The following is a 21,825-nucleotide window of genomic DNA, read 5'->3' as shown; positions in this document are numbered from 1 at the left end:
CATAAAGGGAGGACCACCTCAGTTTTTACTTCGCTTTTTTGTGTGACAAAGCAAACAATTTTTTTAAAAAAAGGAGGACCATCTGGGATCTCTGAACTACTTGAGATGCTGATGCACCAAGAACTGAATCACATAACCGTTTCTGAGTCAGAAATTATCCTCTTCCCCCTTGATTTTATCATTGATAAGAAAATGTGTCTTTTGGAAAGTTTTATGTGAAAAATACCCTATGTGGGGCTTCCCTTGTGCTCGATCTAGAAGCTGCAGTTAGAGTGCTGCAGCACGATTGCTGACAAGAGTTGAGGCCTTGTCGGTATACAAGACATGTCCTCAGATATTTTCACTGGTTGCCAATTTGCTACTAGGCCAAGTTCAGGGTGTTACCATTAGTGTATGAAGCTGGTAAAAACATGGGAGCAGTGTAACTACGAAATCATATTCAACCACTTCAGTCAGTGGACTAGCACTGTTATGGGTGCCACGTAAGAACCCTTTCCCCCTTTGTAAGAACTCGGTCTTTTAGTGTGGCAGCATCTACACTTCGGAACATCTAGCCTATACCAGGCAGACATCTTCACTGTACTCTTTTTGGCACCTGCTAAAAACATTTTTGTTTAGACAAGCCTACTCAGATAATTAGAAAGATGGTGTGAGTTTTAATCTGTTTTTAGTTTATTGTTACTTTAACTTCTGGAAATCCTTAAATTATTGTGGTCAATTCTTCTTATCAATAATTTAATTGTATTACCTTTTTGTAAACTTCTTTGAGGTTGTTGTTTTCCCCCCATGTTGCAAAATTTTCCATTTTGTTGTGCTTGGCATAAAGAGCTGAATGACAATAAACAGAAACAGTCTACAAAGAAGTTGATACTGTATGCCAGCACCAGTTGTTTCTATCAAGCCTATATAGGGAAAACTATTGGCTGATTGCTTGTCAATTGCAACCATAAAACATCTGATCATTTAAAAGTGAAATTCCTGAAACTTAAGAGCCTATAGTTTTGTTTTGGGTTGGTTTTTTAAAAAAAATAAAAAATAAAGTAACCTTCAAGTTTTGCTAAAATGGAATTTTGACACAGGGTGAAACTATTTCAAAATCATGTGGTTGTTTCAGAACTTATATTTATTCCTTGGTTTCACAGATTTTGGTTTAACACATTTTCTGGAGAAGTGAAATGTGAAATATTTGGACAGCAGCATCTTCAGTGGCATTTAGAAGTGCAATTCATGCCATACTGTTCACTTCACAAGTAATGTGACCCAAATCCTGCTTATGGCAACACATGAGATTGTATAACAGAAAGCATTTACCTTACCAATGAAGCAAGCACTTCAAATTCGTATTACATTCATGGTGATAATGGTCCGATTGTCTTAAAGGTCTTTCACTACATAGTTATCTGAAGAGAGAAGCAATGTGCCGTCTTTTGTCAAAGACAAGCAAAAGCAAGAGGTCGGTTCAAAATACACTTTGTTCCATTGGAAAAATATTTAACTTGTGAAACTGTAGTATATACTATGTGTCAGAAAAAAGAAGTCACAGGAGAACATTGCTGGCTGCGTATCAGATACCTTTGTGCACTTTCATGTATACACAAAGGATCTGTGTGTGAACAAGCCCTTGCAACAGGAGCTCAACATGTACATTAGAGCTCAAGAACACACATTAATGCCCTTAGGCTGTAATGCAGCTGTATAGGCACAAGCAGGGCTTTCCGATTGTGAAGAACGTAAGAACCTACTGGATCACGCCAGTAGCCCATTTAATCAAGCATCCTGTTCTCACAGCGGTCAATCAGATGCCTACAGGAACCCCACAAGCAGGATATGAGCACAATAGCCCCATCCACTCCTACGGTTTCCTGCACCGCTGGCAACAGCAAAAGGCCCCTTGTGCTAAAACGGAGCTTCATCTGCCACACCCAGCAATGGGTGCACCGTCCGGGAAAGAGGTGCTGGCTAAAAGCATTTCAAAGTAGTATAAAAATGTGTTTTTGTGGGGTTTTTTAGCCTCATAAATAAGTGAGGAAATTACTAAAAATTTCTTGCTGTGCAGTATAAAAAGAGGAGCAACTGTTCCGCACTTGTCACCTACACACTGGAAGCAACTTTGTAGGAGTAAATATTTGGAAGTGGCTTTTCAGCTTGATTGCTACCGTTCATGGTGTTCCAACATGGCAGCGCTGCCACCAACAGAAGCAGCCCTCCAAACAGAACACAAAGTCCGCTGAAGTAGAATGCTATGTCGTAAGACTTTGTCCAGTCATAAAACCAACCTGAAAAGCAACAACAACAAAAAGAGAAGCTGTCAGAAGTAGCTTTTACAGAACAGATAAAGCAAGCAACCTACTACCTTGCAGCCAGGCAGTTAAAAAGTAAAAGGAAGTATACTTGCTGCATTTCCCCGAAAACAACAGTGTAATTGTAAAATAAATATTCTGCACAAGCAAATGAAGCAACACATTGTCAGCATTCACGTGCCACATCAGACTAGCCAAGCTGTGGCTTACAAGGGACTGTCAAACCAGGACATTAAGCCACAGTTTGAGGCTGCTTTGGGGACCACAATTTGCAGCAGTTTGCTATTGTGTCTGAATCTACAAACCATAGTTATAGTTACTGTTCTGCCAAACAGGCTGCTGAATCATGGAGACATGAGTGAAGTTATGAAATTGAGTACTGAACAGGTAGAAATTGAGAGCAGACAAACTGCTGTAAAGTACCTCAGAATACTTATATATGCCTGTTAAAACACAGCCTTACCTACAATTGGTGGTCCAAGACTGTTTCCAAGTCCAGCAAAGAACATCAGTATGCCATATGCATGTGTTAATTTTTCGATTCCTACAGTCTTTGTTGTAACATATGGAAAAATAGACCAATTGCCTGTCAGAAAACCCAAAACCCCTGAAAGTATTGCCAGTGTGATGTAATTTTGGGCAAACGGAATCAATACTAGTGCCACCGAAGTCAATATCAAAGTCAGGACATATAGATATAAGGTATTAATCCATTCAAAATCGGCCAGTATTCCTAGAACAAGTTTCCCAATGGCAGTCATGATGCCTATGACAGAAATGAGAGGAATGACAGTGTCATCTTCACCAATATTGGAACTTCTTGCAATGTCTTCCATGAGCAATGAAGGAGGAAAGCCGCCAATGTCAAAGAAGAAGATGGCAATAAAAAGTGATGAAAATACTTTGTTTTTAAAAAGTCCCAGCGTTTCCCCCCAGTAGTCTAAATATAACTGCCATTTTTTCTTGGCAAGCTGTTTACAGAAATAGGTCCGTTCTACAACTTTCCGTCTGTAAGTCTCTCTCTCGTGTGGTGTTATTGTTAATAGATTGTTCTTAGTTATTGCTGACTCCTGCTTGCAGTCACCACAGGATGTTTGGTTCACACCTTTTCCTTCACTGCTGGCTTTTTCAAGTACATTTTCTTCATAAGCGTTCTTTTCTCTTTCATTATAAATGAGGTATTGATCTGGAACCTTCTCGAGGATTGGCTTCTCTGGTAAGGCAGAACCACACGACTGCAAAGGTCTCATCAGACTCCCACACGCTAATATATTTAGAGACAATGCACCAACGATAAGCAGACACCCATCTAATCCATACAGTTCAATTAGCTCCCTCTGTAATGCTGCATATATAAAAACCCCAACGCTCGATCCTGAAAGGAGAGAATGGAAACATATGAGTTCATAAAATATCCTACAACTTCAGTGCTCCACACAATCCACTGACTGAACGTGTGATTTATGAAACTGGGTAATAAATCCTGTGTTCGTAACACAGTTCAGGCCTCTTCATCAAGCTGAACAAAGAACTCCAGCCCATACTGTGGCCTGGCAGGAACTCGAGAACTCCCAGGCAGGCAAGCAAAAACAGGAAATTTATCAAGCTTCTCTGTGGGCTGTCATGCCATGGCTGAAGGGCTGCAATTACCAGGGTGGGTGTGCTTGGCAAAGTTAAATAGTTAAAATAATAGATGAACTATTGATAATTGTATTGGACATCACTATGAGGATAAATTTTCTTTGTAAAGGGAACAGATATGTTTAAATAAATAAACAACCATGTTAGGGTGGCTATATGTCTACAAGTACCAGTTCTCTATTTTGCAGATTGTCTGACTCAAAATTTTGTTCACAGGTAAAAGACTTGTAAGAGAATATGGGTCTTGGAAGTGGCCCATCAACTGTTAACATCCAAACCAGGCATCCCCAACCTGCGGCCCTCCAGATGTTTTGACCTACAACTCCCATGATCCCTAGCTAACAGGACCAGTGGTCAGGGATGATGGGAATTGTAGTCCAAAACATCTGGAGGGCCGAAGGTTGGGGATGCCTGAGCTAGACAGCAGACTAAGAAAGCACACAGGTCCCCTGGGCACAGTCTCCCTTGCTATGATGAGATGCATTTCATTTCTATTTAAATTATAGTCAGCATTTCTGATTTTCAATCTCTACATATAAATTAGCATGTACACGTTAGAAAATGCAAATCTTTCTTCCCTTTTTGGAGTGGTATGTTTCCTCTTTCTTTGAGAATGCAGGCATGGCTACCATATATCATGCACTACCTGCTTTAAAATTAAATATTTCTGTTAAGAACATTTTTGTTTGATGTATAAGACCTGACCTGACTCTGACTGATAATAAACATGAATTAACTGAAGACAAATTAGGTATGTGAAAAAATTGCCAGAAGTATAGTAATAAAATCTGGTACAGTTTTGCATTCTTTTTATTTTTATTTGTCAGGCATGGTACAAAGGGATTAGGTGTGTCTAAGATAATGCCGATTTTCTGACCAGTTAATGCTGAAATCAGCAAAATTATTGTTCGTCATTGCCTTACAAACCAGGAGAGCAAATGAAGATATGAAGATGATTTGGAGGGCAAGCACAAACCCAGAGTTTGCACTAAAAGAAAGTAGCTGAAGTGGAGAACATGAAGACAGAAAAGAAGGGGAGAAGTGAGTGCCTATGCAAAGATATCATTCTCATGGCACCAAATGACCTATGTATGAACCAATGGTTTAGCTTGCTTAGACAAGCCCTTCCCCTGGAAGGCAGAGGCACCAGCAGGACCTGCTTGTGACTTAGGAAGCTGAGATGCTGGAGAGATGGGAAAGCATATTAATCACAGTTTGCTCAGAACAAATACAATGCTTACCAACTATAGATATTCAAAACAGTTCACTTTTCTATGAGACTTAAGATGCAATAATCACAGCTAATGAAACCATAACTAAGTCCTAAACCAGTATAAGGTAATTCAAAATAGAGATAAAAACCATACCTGTTGAAATTAGACCAAGTGCAAGGCCTCTGCGTTTTTCAAAATACTGACATGTGATGGTTACTGTTGCTGTGTACAATAAGCCACACCCGAGTCCTAAAAAGGCAAAGCATTAATCACAAAGAATTGGGCACTCTTGTTATTAACACTGCTAATGGTTCAGTTTTGATTCATTAAATTAAAACAGCACAGAAAGAGCCATTTTGGAAGTGAAACTGACAAAGCACCCCCAAATGCTACACAACCTCCATTCACCTGAAGAAGGCTTGTGAGGCAGCTGCCTATAAGCCTTTTATGAATTCATCAAAACTGCACAAGAATTAAGTTGTCTGCTGTTGCTTCAGTTTTTTGTATGCCGCTTAGTGATTTTTTAATATATTAAGTGGTATAGAAATATAATAATAATAATAATAATAATAATAATAATAATAATTCTTTGCTGCTACTAATAAAAGGGAGATTTGGCATTTTAATTTTGAAATTGAGACACACAACCCCCTCCAACCCCCTTTTTAGTTTAGGGGTTGTTCAAAAATAATCTTTCGTGATTCTTACCAACAACAATTCCATAGGAAAAAAACAGGAAGTAGATATTGGGTGCAACGCTGCTCATCATCAAACCCCCAGCAACCATAAAGCCACTGAAGATTGTTACAGGTCTTGCTCCAAAAGCAGATACACATGAACTGCAAATAGGACCTATTTAAGAACAAGAGGAGTGAATTGTGAAAAGGAAAGAACAGAAAAGAAAATAATGTTCCATAAGCAAGAGCTAAAGAGATTTCTCCCCTTAGCAGAATTGCTCTCAATATGAAAGAAGGCATCTATTTTTAAAAGATCCATGACGCTTGGGGAACTGAGATCACCTCTCTGTTTCCAATCAGTTGTTTATGTCTTGGCTGAACCAGGAAATGGTAGTCCAGTTATGGCTCCAAGAGTCAATGAGGCTACCTACTCTTTCACCAACATCTGCTTCCCCACATGATCTCTACCCAACTAGTTTGAAATAATTCTGTAGTCCTTGTCCCTCCCGTCCATCTACAGTGTGCCACGGCTAGTGCTTCCACCTAGTATACCCGTTGTTGGATTTCCTCGAGCTAGGTGACAAATTAAGCAATTTTATAACAAAGAGCATTGTACAGCTACACTTGAAAAAGCACAAATTTATTCTTTAAGAATATGCTTGATTTTACCTATATCCTTTGGACTTCAATCTCCTCTGCATGGATCATGAGGGCTTATATATATATTTACACACTTACACACAAACTTATAAAAACAGGCAGAAATGCATTACTGTCCCCAAAACATTCACAATGCAAATTATGCAAGGCAATTTCTGAAAAACCGAACCTCTTTCCCCTGGCCTTGTGACTTTGTGCATGATAAGAGGTTGCTACCTGAGTCCTGCCTGAAATCCTGAGGTTTCACTAGGTACCCCCCTCTCTCCAGTCAGGACACCCACCCTGAAAATATGTTTGATCAAGAACTGTTAACTTTGTATGCAACTAGTTTTACAGTGGAGCAGCTTTATGTGAGACAAGCTCCCACTGTGCCACTCTCTAAGGTGTGTTGCTGACAAATCCGTTTTATCTAGCAACAATGTCCTTCATTACTTCTCCTGCTTCTGGGTTGGCTACTAAAAGAGCCCTCAAAGCTCACATTTCAGATGAATAAAATAGTTGTTTAACCCCAAAAGAACATAATCAAAATATAGAATATACAACAGCACTAACTGGTGCAGACACATAAATACATATTGCCTGCAAGCTTCCTACAGTATTTTTTCCTACAAATCTTTCCAGATGTTTGCCAGATATTGCAGAACACATATTTTACATGCAAAAGGTCCCAAGATCCTAGATTCAATCCCTAGAATCTTAAGTTAGGGCTAGGAAAGCCACCTGCCTAGAGCCATGCACAGCTGCTGTCAGTCAGTGTAGACACTAGATGGACCAATTGTTCTGACTTATAAGGCAACTTCCTACATTCCTAGACTCAAAGTAGGGACTTCGAAGCAGACATGCTATTTGATCAGCGGCATACATAACTGATGAGACAAAACGCTGTAATCCTAAAAAGGGGACAGGAAACATAAGAATAAAAATTTCCATCAAATTGCTTCTAAGCAAGCATGGCTAGGATTTCAACTGGAGAGAAAGTTGTTCTTAATGATTTCGCTTGATCAAGTAAGCAAAATAGATGCACAGTTCTATGCTGGCAGTGCTTACCCCAGTGGATGTTTGATCTAATGGCAAAGGTAAAATGGTGTATCAGAAGAAATCCAGAAACTAAACCTCTCTATCATTACAACATTCTTCTGCTATTTCAGTAAACCTTGAGCATCACTCAAGAACCTAAGAAGAGCTCTGCTGAATCAGGCCTAAAACCCATCTAGTCCAGCACTCTATTCTCACAATAGCCAGGCAGATAGATACCTTCCCCCAAAAATCTTCAACTTTTTTGGAAATTCTTTTTAGATATTCTTTTAAATAGAAGATAATATTAACAGAGTATTAACAGAAGAGTTGTACTGATGCAGCAAGGAACTGTACAAGACAACAGGTCCCTGCTTCCAAGTCAGGATTCTGTAGTCTTCCACAACTCTTCATTCAAATGAAGCTGATAGGGACCCTTAAAGAAACTAAATGCAGAAACTATCAATAGAAACTACCAGTGTGCCAGGCAATGTGCAGGAAAACAGTTATTTCTTGCTAAGAGGCTGGCATAATGTATTAAGTTTTTTCGCTGAGCTGGTTTAAAAAAGGCTTAACTCTAAAGTGGTCTACTTACACAGCAAATTTTATAGCACGTCACAAAAATGGGAGTACTATGGAAGACTTCAGAATAGACTAATTTGCCACTATATCTTAACGAGCCGTCATGAATTAAGTGATGTGCTACATTGTTACAACAATGAGTGAGTTAGTTGCAAACTGCAACCACATACCAGCAATGGGATTGTATTAGTGCAAGTTATTTAGTAAGAAATAGACAAGGTATCAAAGAGCATTGTTAGCATGGTAAGCATGTCTGACTTGGCAGTGCGTGCAGTCATAGGCAGGAGACCTAAGCCTGGACCTACAGTACTGCATGCAGAAGACAAAATGTACAAGTGCTTTACCGTCCTGCACTCAAGCTCTGGCCGGGGGGGGGGGTGAGCCTGATGAATCTGGGGCTGCTCTAACACTAGAGCAGGGTTCACAGGCTGAGCCTGAGCCTGGTGGTCAGGAGGCTGAAGAACCTGAACCAGGATGCTTGTAGACATCTTCCCCATAAGCCCACTTTACCTGGGGAGTCAATGCAGAAGGAAGCACTCCTTCTGGACAGGGAGTTGGCCCTTTAAAAACATGCATTCTTCCAGCAGGAGAGCAGAACCATGGGCTGGATGAATGGGACAGATAGACTCAAAAGACCCCACTCCACCTCCAGTTTTTGCCAGAGCACAGCTGCTCACTTGGAGCTTTCCATAGTGCTGCAACCACCAGAATGCTAGCAGCTGTTGACTCTGCCATAGCATCTTCAATATTCTGGCAAATGGAGGGGAACTATAAGCCATCTCTAGCTATATGCTCTTCTAGTTTGCTTGGGGAAATGGGGCATAGTAACCAAGATAATATGCACTTTTAAGGACCGAAGTAGAAGTTATGCTAAACTAGAAGCTGCTGCCAATGATGGAAGCTCTGTGGTTTAGCAGCAGCTGTCCCCTGCCTCTGCAATGTCTGGTAGACATTTCCATGTCATTATGTTCCCTTCCCTGTTCCTTCATTGGTGGTTGCTGCAGAAGGCATGGGGAAATTTGAGGACATAGGTATAAATTTTATTTAGTTTTATGAAATGAGAGCCAAACACAGGGCTCCATTTTTGGCAACAGACACACAGTTAAAGTGTTGAACTTCCAGATATTTAGGGAGGCATTAAAGCCATGGTTAATGGTAAAAACTTTTTTCTTGGTATTTCTTCCAGTAATACTCCGTAAAACTATTTGCCACCAAGCCCTAAAGGTACAGGAGAAACCGATGGTAGATTTAGATCTCACCAATGTAGATGTCACAATTCAAGGGCAAAAGCTTCATGCTTTCATTTGAATGTTCATGAGCATTACATCTAAAATATAGATAATAATTATAGGTATATAAACAGTGATAACACAGCACATAGGCCAAGGAAGAGAGAAAACTGCATTTGCTTTTAAAAAATAAACAGAATGGGCTGGATCCAAACTAAATTAGGCACACTTTAGTACCATTTAAATCAATGGGGGAAAATAAACATGAAGGACTTGCAAAATTTTGAGTGTTTTCACCCCATAATATTTAAAATAATAAATGTTCACTTACACAAACCCAGTACATTTATTGTCTACAGCTATAGATAATGACAGAAAAAGAAGAAATATCAGTAACCAGCTCTTGGTTATCCAAATTAGTTATCCCTTGCACATCTAACATTTAGAAGAGTACAGGTAGCATTCAATAAATGAGGCTCTATTTCACTAAGAATTACCTAAAACCAGGGGTAGGCAACCTAAGGCCCGGAGGCCAGATGCAGCCCAATAGCCTTCTGAATCCGGCCCGTGGACAGTCCAGGAACCAGCATGTTTTTACATGAGTAGAATGTGTGCTTTTATTTAAAATGCATCTCTGGGTTATTTGTGGGGCATAGGAATTCTTTCATATATTTTTTCCAAAATATAGTCCAACCTACCACATGGTCTGAGGGACGGTGGACCGGCCCACAGCTTTAAAAGGTTGCTGACCCCTGCCTAAAACTCACTGTACTGTAAAAAAAGAAATCAAGTGGGATTACCCCCCCCCCCCCACTAGCAGGGGTGTTACGAGAGTTTACGACTTGGGAAATTAGGCTGGATGTTTTGCTATACATCTTCCTTGCTTTGGTTGATGAGGCACCTCCAAAGAGCCTTGGTTGCCATGGAGAGGGAAACAGGATAGCCTTCCCTCCTGCAGCTGGCAATGCCATTTCTAAAGCTTAAATATGATGTCCTTATGACCCACTCCTTGAAATCCAGCAAATCACTTTTCAAGGGCAATGCGTTTTTCTTCATAAGCACTGGTGATAAATATTTTGATCCAAACTTCATCACCACATAAAAAAATAATCTTTAAAATCATATTTTATGGGCAAAATCCTGTCTTAGATTGAATCCCTGAGAGGCAGAGTGATGTGGTGTTGGTGATACAGAGTACCAAGCTAGGACTGGGGAGACACAGTTTCAAAGCCTTATTTAGCCATGGAGTCCTTAGGCCGGTTACTCTCTTTCTCATCTACCTCGCAGAGCTGTAGTGAGGATGAAAGAGGACAGGACAGAACTCCATGTACCACCTTGAGCTCTTTTGAGGAAAGACAGGATATAAAGGCAAACACTAAATCCCAGTATTAAACTGGAGATCGTACTGTGGAAGAGAGGGATACGGTTGTGTGGGACGTTCTGCAACAAATTTGGTCCCTGCCAGCCATGCTGTCCCAGTCTACTATAAAGACCAAGAACAGTTTTTAAAGCCTGTGTGGTTTGCAGAAGGTACATATTTTATTCACCTTGCCACGACATCCAAATCAACGCTTTACACCAGAGTTTCCCAAACTTTCATGTTGGTGACACACTTTTTAGACATGCATCATTTTGTAATTCAGTTTTACTAGCAAACTGGAGGTTAAACTAAACCCCTTCCAGCCCTGGGAAGAACGTGGGGAGATTTGCACGACACACCAACACACTGCAGCCGACACACTAACGTGTCACGACACACAATTAGGAAAGCTCTGCCTGTGTAAGCCAAGCAGCTTGCCTCAAAACTACAACTGGAAACCACAGTTTAAATTGAGATGCCCAATAAATAGTGGGTCTTTCTAAGTTACAACACTCACTGTTATGTGCGAAGATATCATGTGGAATTGTATAAAAGCTGGTTCATCAACTTCTTACATTTAAGAAAATTAGTTTCACAGCATGACTTTGAGAGCTCAAAGGATTAGAGTCCAGCTTACAGCTTACAATTATCATATTACAAATTCAAGTTTTTTGCTTAAAAAAATAATTCAAGAGAAAGCTCTGCAGGTTGAAAACAGTGTCTGCTTCCTTACTGAACCTTTCAGTGACCAGGGTAAGAAATTTTCACTTTTCACAGCACCTTGTCCCTCCACTGAATTGTGCAGTATTTAAAAAATACCACAAACACTGAAAAATCATTTCAGAAGATCAGACATATGCCCAACATTCTCTGGATGGCACCCACCATTTGAACTATTTCCAAAATAAACATAGCTCCTTCGGGTTGTGGTGAGCTTACAAAACTGGACTTTCTATTTGGATTAAAAGCTGGTGCAGATGTTTCACTTCTGAAGGTTTTCTATTTCTTGTTTCATGTTTCAACTAACACCTGAAGCAGATAAGTGTATAAGGCTGCAGTAGCTATTTCTATTATTTGAAAAATTGCATATTTCAGGTTTTCTAGCCCTGAAAATAGCTGCTGCAATCTTCCATCTTCCTACGTCAAATATTATTACACTGCTCACACAAACTGGCTTCAGCAACATCTACATTGGCTTTCCTACTGTCTGCTAAGCTTGCAATCTTAAGAACAATTACTATGAATAAATTCAATTGAATTCAGTGCTGGGGACTAGCTTCTGGGTAAAACCACACAATCCAGAGCATGTTATCAGGAAAGAGAATATGTTTACCTAATTTTCATTAGAGGTCAATCCTTACTCCAAGCCATCACGCCAATTTACTTTAGTTATTTGCAATTTCTCAAAAGTTGCATGTTTTCAACTTGACGACAGTCAAATGACATTTTCTTTCTTTATATTCTTATTCTAATATATGTAAGGAACTATTCTTAAAATAATTCATTTCTTTCAGGCCAGAAATTTAAAGATAACGTATATGCATTTTAAAAGCATTTAATAAGTAAACACTGCATTTTAAATCGTATGCTTTATCTAAAAGACTTACTTGCAAGTAGTCCAACTCCACTTGCAAGGGAGCCAACCCATGCAGTCTTTCCTTTTCCTTCTCCAAATAGATCCAGCCATTCTAGATAGAGAACTCCAACAGCTAATGGAGATCCATAGCACAAGAACTGGGTAAAGAAGGACACCAGTACAATCATCCAGCCCCATCCACCATCTGGTGACTTCTGGAACACCATTTTCCAGGATAAATTCAAGGGTCAGAAGCAGCTCTATATAAAAGAATGCAAAGAAATAGAAAACAGAGTTGATAAGAAGGAACACAGAGCACCAAGGGAACTGGAGACAGATTCTTCCTCTGGGAAATACATACTATGTGAACTGGCTCTTAGTTGACCCAGTTGCCTAAACTCCATGAAGAGCTCGTTGTAAATATACAAATATCTGAAAGTTTGCAACATACCCCAAGTGTCTTAAAAAACCTGGAAGTCTCATCCTGCTAACAGGTGGTGTTCAGATTGCCTAGGACTAGATACTATGGTCTTAGAATTGATATAACAATGACCTGGGAGCTACTTCAGCTTTATTGAATGAAATATTTGTCAATGGTGTTTTAATAACTGACCTCAACATCATGACTGGTCAGAAGCTCCCATTAAGAGCACTTGCAACTTGCTGCTGGCCTCACATTGTGGAACCAGTTTGGAGAAATGTTTGTTTTCCAAGGAGGCAGAAAGGAACATGTTTGCTTGCTTTGAAGGCACAAGGATGCCACAATAGCCAGATAGGGTCGACTATTCTGAGACTATGTACCATGTATAGGATGACACGGAAGCCTCATGTGAACACAATCTGAATTCCCAAAGATAGTTGAAGCCATGTTGTGTAATATAAAGTAATTAACAAGAAAACAATCAGGTTTTGGTTCCCAAGGCAGAGGATTTAGCATAATCTTTGTTTCTACAGAAACTGAATACAGTATATCCAAATGTCAAAAAGCATGAGGATGCAAAATAAGTATTACAAATAATGATTATTTTTTGTAAAAGAAAGGATAGTTAGAATTACAATGGGAAGGACATAGAAATATCAATTGCATCACGAATTTCAAGTTAAAAGAAAACCCAGGAAGGAAGGAAGGAAGGAAGGAAGGAAGGAAGGAAGGAAGGAAGGAAGGAGGTTTTCCATATAAATATTACAAAGTTGCAAAGTACTTATTAAAAGGGGAAAGTATATTACTTACAGACTAGAATCTTGTCATTCAGTCTTCTAGAACATGTTGTTTTTGGTGTATTTGGCAATTCAACCTGCAGAGAAATATCAGGTTCATGAAACCGAAGCAACTCTTACTGTACCAAGTAGAGGAAATGAACATGGAAATAGGAAATTCTGGTATGAGGTTGATTTTTATACACTTTCATACCAACTTCAAAAGATCATATTCTCTGGAACAAGCAGACAGAAAGAAAAATCATGGCCCAACTCCTACCATCACTCAAGCTCTTGACAGCAGCCTTGGACCGAAGGAAAGTAAAAAGGAGGTCAATGCAAGTAAGCTTTGAAACTTGCAATATTTTATAATGATTTACAGAACTCTAAGGTGACGGTTGATTTTATTTATTGCCTGGCAATGACTTGTCCTTAATGTATAATCAATCCCCCCTATAGATAAGATAGATATTGACCTTTAAACCCAATGTTTGGAACTGAGTATTACATAATTATGACCAACAAACAACATTTATGTAATGGATCCCACATGTTCACTTCATGTACACCTATCTCAAGAACCCTTCCAATTGTAAAAAAGGCCAGTATAACCCCATATTGCAGTCTGGGTTGCTGAGACTAAGGAAACAGTAAGTTGCCTGAACCCTTTCAAGTTAGTCTGTAGCTGTAACAGGCAAGACTGGATCTTCCCAGATCACACTTTTAGCCACCATACTATCTTAGCTATTTTATGAGAAGTAGGGGTTGTTTTTATACTTCTCTTTGCAAACAAAATAAACAAGCAAATATAGCAGCTCCCCCAAAAAACAAATATCCCATCCAAAAACAGCTTGATGCATGGGGTTGGGGGCATGAAGCATCCCCACGAAAAGTTGCTTGAGGTCTGCCAACCTACATAAATAATAATAATAATAATAATAATAATAATTTATTATTTATACCCTGTCCATCTGGCTGGGTTTCCCCAGCCACGCTGGGTGGCTTCCAACAAAATACTAAAATACAGTAGTCCAAACATAAAAAGCTTCCCTAAACAGGGCTGTCTTCAGATGTCTTCTAAAAGCCTGGTAGTTATTGTTCTCTTTGACATCTGGTGGGAGGGTGTTCCACAGGGCGGGTGCCACTACCGAGAAGGCCCTCTGCCTGGTTCCCAGTAACTTGGCTTCTCGCAGTGAGGGAACCGCCAGAAGGCCCTCGGCGCTGGACCTCCATGTCCGGGTAGAACGATGGGGGTGGAGACACTCTTTCAGGTATACTGAACAGAGGCCATTTAGGGCTTTAAAGGTCAGCACCAACACTTTGAATTGTGCTCGAAAACGTACTGGGAGCCAATGTAGGTCTTTCAAGACCGGTGTTATGTGGTCTCGGCAGCCGCTCCCACTCACCAGTCTAGCTGCCGCATTCTGGATTAGTTGTAGTTTCCGGGTCACCTTGAAAGGTAGCCCCACATAGAGCACATTGCAGTAGTCCAAGAGACCACAGGTGTAAGGTGCCATGATCTGTACCAATGTTTACATTTGTACTGGTATGCAGTGGGGCTAAGAGGGTAGAAGGCTAAGTATCAAAAGAACCTCATACCAGACTTGAGAAGTGTACAAGAGTTCATTGTTACTAAAATACGAATGACCAAAAGTTAATATTATGACATTTGAAAATCTTATGTTAGTCATTGGTGGCATTTTACTCATAGCATCATTGCCTTCGCAATTGCTGACCATTCAATATTTCTAACCATTGCTACTGAAAAAATAGGGTTGCATCCAGTTAATTTCTAGTCACAGTAGGCACACTGAAATTAATGGACTCACATTAGTCATATCCATCAATTTCCATGGATTTCTCTGTTCTCTTTTAAAGCTTTCATTCAGTTGTCTTATTTCTTTGGTAATCAGAAAACTGTAAACAAAATATTTAACTCCTCTATACTTGGCCCTGTTTCTACTAAAGTTAAGTTTTGGCATGCAACTTGATTCTACCTATCCCATCAGGAAGTAAGTCCTAATGATTAAAGGAACTTACTCAGGTAAGTCCCAGTGAAAGTGTTGGATACCAGATAGCTGTGACTAACTTGTGTCATTAGTTTCAGTGCAACTTAAAACATTCACACTCACTGGATTAGGGCCCTTGTCTACCTACCAAAGGCTAGATTTCATAAAATAAAAATGTATTCCCAATTCACATTTCATGGCTCCAGGAGGAGGAAATGAGCTTACAGTTTAAATAAATAAAAAGCACATCACTGGATTGCTAAATAGCAAGAAGCATTTCCAATGGCTTCTTGAATCAAGCTGCCTGCTGACATCTTAGTTACAAAGTCTAACATCTGAAAGCTGTAATCTTACATGCCACAATCCATGTCGGCTCCTTTCAGAGTCTCGTGTCCATTTCAGTAAGTCCTTGCAACTAGGTTCTTATTTTAAAGAAGGGATGCAGGGTTTTATAGGGTTGTTCTCCTACGCCTTCCCCATACGGCAAACTTCCTCTTAAGTGATACACAGATCTAAACTATTTATTACCTCACAGTATCCCCAAACCACTTCAGAACTGTTTATGACAAACAATACACATTCTCAGAGATCACTAATAAGTGAACTTCCTTTACGTTACCTGGTTTCCAGATAAAATCTGTTTTCCGTTTGTGGTTAACAAATTTAACATCTCTTGCCCAACACTCTAGAAAGCACTGTTCTCAATAGCCTACAATCCTATCACGCTCTTGGTTAAACAGAAACTAATTATTTCCACTTCAACACTTTGTGCAGAGAAGCAGAGCACAAGGATTATTGTTCCTGTTTTCAGACATTTCTATTCACTCACAATAAGTTTTTGCCAAGTGTCTTTCCCCCCCCAAAAAACTGTCAAATTGATAAACAGTAGCATAGAAATAATGCAATGCTACACGGAATTGCACTAATAAGACTGAGGGGAGGTTGTACTGAGCTTTCATGACACCCGACATTAAACAGCAGAAAATACCTTTAGAAAATAACCACTAAATGTTTGCATTGATTTAGTTGTGTTTGTTTAGGTAACAATGGTTAACTGAGGGAAGCAGTCTTATTTTATCTAGAAGTCAGATCAAGGCAATGCTATACAGCTCACCATGCACACAGACTGAAAAAAGACAATGACAACCAATATAATATTGTGCAGGAGTTACCAACTATAGTGTTTCTTGGTCTACTGTTTGGTTTTTAAAGTAGATTCCCCATGGCCCACTAAAGTGCTTTCAATTTGCACAGCAGAACTGAATAATCAAGACCTCTGAACAGTTAAAGCACAACTAATCTGCACTAGGTGATCCTGAACATGCATTCTTGCTTAACGTAAGAAGTGTTTTGTTGGAGGAGACCCAAGGTTCACATAGTCCAACATTCCTTGTAAGAATTCTGCGAACCACTAGTTGGTTGTAGCTGAATTTCTGCCTTGTTATAGGATAGAGTTTTAGTCAAGTACACATGAAAACTGGGTTCAAAGATCCACTTGGTCATGAAACTCACTGGATATCCACCCATCCATCCATCTCTCTCTCTCTCTCACACACACACACACACACACACACAGAGAGAGAGAGCGCGCGCGTTGTTGGGAGGATAAAATTATATAATCCTGCATATCCTACCCTGAGCATCTTGGAGAAAGGGTGGCACACAAGCAGAGGAAAATGTGGGAAATGCAAGGATAATTAAAGAAAAGGGTTTAACTTACCAGAAGCGGTCACAGCAAGTCAGCTAACTTTAGCAATGCAGCCTTAAGTATCTGGCATATCTGCTTCCTGATGTTTCCAATCCTTCCTTCTTACTTAATCCACAACTGACAACAAAAAAACATAAACAGGAAGACTGTCTCCTTACTTAGTCCACAGCTGACAAAAAAAAACACCAAAATCATCGTCTAATGAAAGACAGCCTTCAAGAATACTGGTGTGCCATCAGGGGGCAAACCAATAAGCAACATGGGAGGGGTTATTTTTAATGGAGGGGGGGACCAGTTCTAGTATTTTAACACTAAGTTGTGAAGTAGAAAAACCTCCCCAGACATACAAGTGGCTTTATAAAATGAAGCTTCAAAATAATCTTAACTTCCAGAGACACACACTGAACTCCAGGCCGTCATAAGACAACATGCACTTCAGCCTCAACACATTTATACCCTTTAACTCTCAGGGTATCTTGAGGCAAGCTGAGGATAGGCTTCAACACAGTGATATCCTCATGCTTGAATGTTAACAATACACTTAATTAAGTTTCCAGAATGAAATTTTAAAAAGAGGGGACACGATAAACCTATATGGAAATTAAAGTACCTTTAAATAAAGGAACACCTTGTTGTCCTTAAGGCACTGTGACGTTCTCATTTAAGGGATGAGCTTGCAGCTTATCTTGGAACTATGACCAAAGAAAAGGAATTTATTGGAAAGAAATTTGGACTCTGCACTCTGGATTCAAATCCTGGCACTCAGCAGATGACTGAAGGGGAACTACCTCTTAGGTCTTCCATCAGTAAAAAGAGCAAGAGTCTTGCAAGGGCAAATAAGATAACATGGCAGTAATGTATTAAGTGTTCTGTCGAAATTATATTTAAAGTTGGTTAAACCATCAATGGGACTCCTTAGCACCAGCCTGAGACCCAAACTCCAAAAGTAGCCTATTTAGCAGTGTAAACATTTCCTTCTCCCAGAACATATGCAGCTTTTTTGCTTATGTGTCACTGGTGGGACAACCACCTTTGACAGTTGTAGCTCATTAACCACAGGAAACACCTTGCGTTCACATAACATAAAACAAGCATGCTTCTTCCAGATGACAGCGGGTACAGTGTGCAGGGGCAAAATTAACTTGGGAATAGTACGCTAATTGTCCACAACATGCAGTTCTAACCAAAACTTGAGGAATTTTAAGAACCCTGCGTCTTCTATTCCTGCTTGTTTATACAATGGCCATCAATGCACATGGGAGGTTTACGGGATAACAAGCTGAAACAGCCTGCATGAGTTTTTAGTATTAAGCTCCGTACGGGGGGGGGGGGGAGAGAAAAGCCTAAGAAAGGACAAATATCAGCAAGTTAACCTCACGAAAGCTGGCTAGAATCCCCCGGTGCAGACAACCAGGAAATTAAGCTTTCGCTGCCCTGCCATAGCATTACTGCAAAAAAGAGAAGAAGTTAATTAACATCATAGTCCAAGGCATGCTTGCTCAGCAGCGAATCCCACTACGTCCAGGGGGGGGGGGGAGAGAGAGAGTACACGGGGAGAAGATCTGCAACCTGCAGAAGCAACCTGAGCAAAAGCTATGTGCTCTCTTGGCGGCGACCTGCGCTTGCTCGTTGTTTTGGGGCGGGGGGCGACTTGCTCGCTTAAAAAGCACAGCAAGCGGCTCATACAGGGCTTGCAGAAACCTCCTCGCGTCTGCAGCCCACGACACTGCTGCAGTCTCCGGGCTGGCTCCCCTTTGCACCACATCCCTAGTCCAGGCAGTCTTTTTTAAATATTTTAATTCCCTCCACCTCCTTGCTGCTGCTAAAGTTGCTGCCCCTCCCGCTCCAGCCCCCAGCGTGACACAGCAACCCCAGCCCCCCAAATATTCCCACGGGGTTCTCCCTCTGTCGCCCCACCCACCCCTCTATTTACCTGCCGCCGTCCCGGGGGGGGGGGGTGGCAAGCAAGGAAGGCTCGCTCTGCGGCGACAGGGATCCCACCCACCCCCAGGGCGGGGGGCGGCCCTCTGTTTATTTGCGCCCTCAGGCCGAGAGAGGCTGCTGGAGGGAGAGAGGGAGGCAGCTAGCCGGCCGGCCGGTGGGCGCGCGGGCCGCCTTCCAGCGCCGAGCTCTCTTTCTCCCCCGCCGCCCTCCCGGGCTCCTTTCATCCTCCGGCGGGGAGGCGCTGCCGTGTGGAGGCAGCCAGAGCCGGCGGCCGGTACAAACCGGTTGCAACTAAGCGAGCGTGTGGGGCGTGTGCGTGTTGTGTGTGTTTTCCTTTCTGCTGAGGAAAAAGGCGGCGCTGCAGAGGCTCGGGCTGCAGCCGCCGCCGAAGAGAGAGAGAAGGCGGCTGAGGCGCCTCCGTCTGTCCCCATAAACCTCTGGCTGGCCTGCAAGAAGAGAGAGGGGCGGGGATGGGCAGCAGGCGGCGCCTTTTCGAGGCAGTGAGGCGGGAAATGCCGCCGTCAAAGCGGAGGCTGCTGCTGGGTGCCGAAGTCGGCGGTCTTCCTGCCCCCGGGAGGAGGAGGTGGTGGCGGGAAGCCCCCCTCGCCCATCTCCCTCCCTGCGTCCCCCGCGGCTTCTCCGTCGCGCTCCGCGGGGTCAGCGAGGGGTGAAGCCAACACACACAGACATAGGCAGCAGCCAGTGCCTTTTCAAGCGTTCACGGGCGGAGACCCGAACCGAAAAAGTCACTTTTTAAAAACTCCCCGTCGGGGAAAAAAAGGTTACGCGTTTTCTTAAGCACCTCGAAGAACTTCGGCGCACGTCTCCACCTCAAAGCCTTGCACACACCTTGGTAACGACAGGCTTGATTTTTCTTCGGTTGGCTTTCTTTTGCGCGGGTCAAGTTTGGGGTGAATCTCTTTATGCTGATGCTTCTAATGCTAGGTGGAGCAGAGTGAGTTGCCTTGGTTTAAAACACACACAAAGAGAGTTATCTGCTTTGTCCTTTAATCTGGGAGCAGCTTTCTCTGACACAATGGAGGTATAGCGGCTGAAGAGTGCTGGCTTTGCAAAAACAATTGTCAAGGCAAGACATTGCAGCATTTCTATACGCTTGCTTTTATGTTCTGCGTTTGGCACCGTGCACACACTTCACTCCAAGCTTCCTAAAGCTGCCTAATCTCGCATCCCAGACTCAAACCTATACCTTTCTGCTCCTCGCATGCAGAAAGAGGCCATAGAGGTGCTTCTCAAGTCTCTTGCATTCCAGCGAAATATCCCTGTTAACTTCGTGTATCGTTAAAAGTGGGGCAATAAAAGTTCGTTGGATGAGCTACACACCCTGGATCACTCCATTGTTCGTACACCAGGAAATAAGAGGACTTGGCAAAGGATTAAAGGATCACACATGGTATATAAGAACCCCTAAAATAGATAAAAGCAAGATAACTACTGTATTTCCTTCCTCCATATTTAAGCAAAGCAGGGTTAGGTATTTTCCCTCTTACCATTCCTTCTAATACCAGGAACATACAAAAGCCTGGATATGAGGGAATTTCCCAGACACTTTTCTGTTCACATCATTTTCTAAGATACAGTAGTTACTGAAGTGGGCGATTAGGGCAGTAAAGACCAGGTTTCCTAACATTTAAGCTTGCATTTATTGCTATGTACACATTAGCTTAAAGTGCTGCTAGGTCATTCTGTTTCTCAATTTGGATCAAAGTTGTTTTGGGGGACACAGTATTTCATAAGGAACAAAAGAGTAGATACGGGGTAGACATGGATTGTGACTAATGTTGTGCATGCACCACTTCTCAAGGCAGCAATAGGAGTGCACCACATTTCATTAGTGTGTGCGCCCCGGGGAATTTTGCCTTTGTGGACAAGAGGAAGGAGTGCTCTTGGGGAAGGGCCTGGGCTGTGCCCTTGAGCACAAAACACAACCTTAACCTTGGAGGGGCCCCTGCTGCTGCTTGAGATGACATAACAATGCAGGGCCCCCACGTGTTCATACCACAAAAGCAGCCCTTCACCTCCACATGTCTCCCTGCAAAAGGTGGTGAGCTGAAGGCTCCTTGCAAGCCAACTAAAACACGTTCCCACATCAACCAATTTCATTACAGTGCAACATAATAGCAACCATACACAAAGACAGCATTTCAGTACTATAAATATAACATGATCGCATCAACCAGATTATACCTCCTGGCAATAGTGGAAACACTCCTCCTGTGATGTTGTTCCTCCCTTCCCACTGATAAGACTCACCTGGCACCAGGTCAGCACATCTTTATTTCATCAGGCATATTAATCATAAGGCTTTCAATTTACTGTATTAATGCTTTGCTGCAGTTGGTTTTGTTTAGTTAGATTTACACTGCGGTTGTTTTATTCTGTTTGGCTTGTTTAATCTTTATGGGTTTAAATTTTATTGTTAACGATCCTGAGAGTGTTCACTGTTTACTTGTAAAAAATAAAATAAAAGTGTGTATAGGATTGTAGCCTTAAGCACATGCTTCTTATGACCTGAGGCTGCCTGCAGATTAAGGTAGTCAACTAAGTTCCAAACTTGTGTTTGATGGAAAAAAAGGGAGAGGACCTTTTCTGTTGCTCACCCAGGTGTTGAAACTCGTGAGGAAGAGCATTAGTCATGGTGTTTAAACCTTCCTGTTTAGAAAGGATTGGCTTAACCTTATCATGCTGAGTACAAC

The 21,825-nt window shown here is 41.5% G+C and overlaps 2 protein-coding genes across 11 annotated transcripts in view; both read right to left on the bottom strand.

The window, feature by feature from the left end:
- The window catches only part of LOC308476910 (protein FAM13A-like), a 51,438-nt gene extending 50,486 nt beyond the window's left edge, over positions 1-952 (bottom strand). Inside the window, exon 1 of the mRNA XM_081005092.1 lies at positions 749-952. The gene's annotated coding sequence lies outside the window, so the exon portion shown is untranslated. The remainder of the gene's footprint in view (positions 1-748) is intronic.
- Positions 953-1,105: 153 nt separating this feature from the next.
- On the bottom strand, positions 1,106-21,288 carry SLC16A9 (solute carrier family 16 member 9). Of its 10 annotated transcripts, none has more exons than XM_081005016.1 (10): positions 19,961-21,288; positions 18,541-18,615; positions 17,778-17,859; positions 17,180-17,284; positions 13,485-13,548; positions 12,285-12,513; positions 5,864-6,007; positions 5,309-5,404; positions 2,764-3,675; positions 1,106-2,276 (listed from the first exon to the last, which is right to left on the bottom strand). In XM_081005016.1, the coding sequence occupies exons 6-10, from the start codon at positions 12,478-12,480 to the stop codon at positions 2,092-2,094; spliced, it is 1,533 nt and encodes a 510-aa protein (XP_080861142.1). In that variant the 5' UTR covers positions 12,481-12,513; positions 13,485-13,548; positions 17,180-17,284; positions 17,778-17,859; positions 18,541-18,615; positions 19,961-21,288; the 3' UTR covers positions 1,106-2,091. The 10 variants fall into 10 exon arrangements, with proteins under 10 accessions (XP_080861142.1, XP_080861141.1, XP_080861139.1 ...); XM_081005015.1 differs by lacking the exon at positions 19,961-21,288 and adding an exon at positions 19,914-19,931; XM_081005013.1 differs by lacking the exon at positions 19,961-21,288 and adding an exon at positions 19,101-19,704.
- Positions 21,289-21,825: the final 537 nt, after the last annotated feature.

Source organism: Podarcis pityusensis (genome assembly GCF_964106645.2).
Source record: "Podarcis pityusensis genome assembly, chromosome: 5".
NCBI lineage: Eukaryota > Metazoa > Chordata > Lepidosauria > Squamata > Lacertidae > Podarcis > Podarcis pityusensis.
The sequence above is the reverse complement of the archived record's forward strand: the minus strand, read 5'-3'. Positions and strand labels throughout refer to the sequence as shown.

Coding starts and splice junctions, on each gene's coding strand:
- SLC16A9 (XM_081005016.1), bottom strand. CDS start 12,480: ATGGTGTTCCAGAAGTCACCAGATGGTGGATGGGGCTGGATGATTGTA. Junction 6,008..12,284: donor TGGAGTTGGACTACTTGCAA/GTAAGTCTTTTA, acceptor GTTCTTAAATAG/GTCCTATTTGCAGTTCATGT. Junction 3,676..5,308: donor ACTTGGTCTAATTTCAACAG/GTATGGTTTTTA, acceptor CTCTCCTTTCAG/GATCGAGCGTTGGGGTTTTT.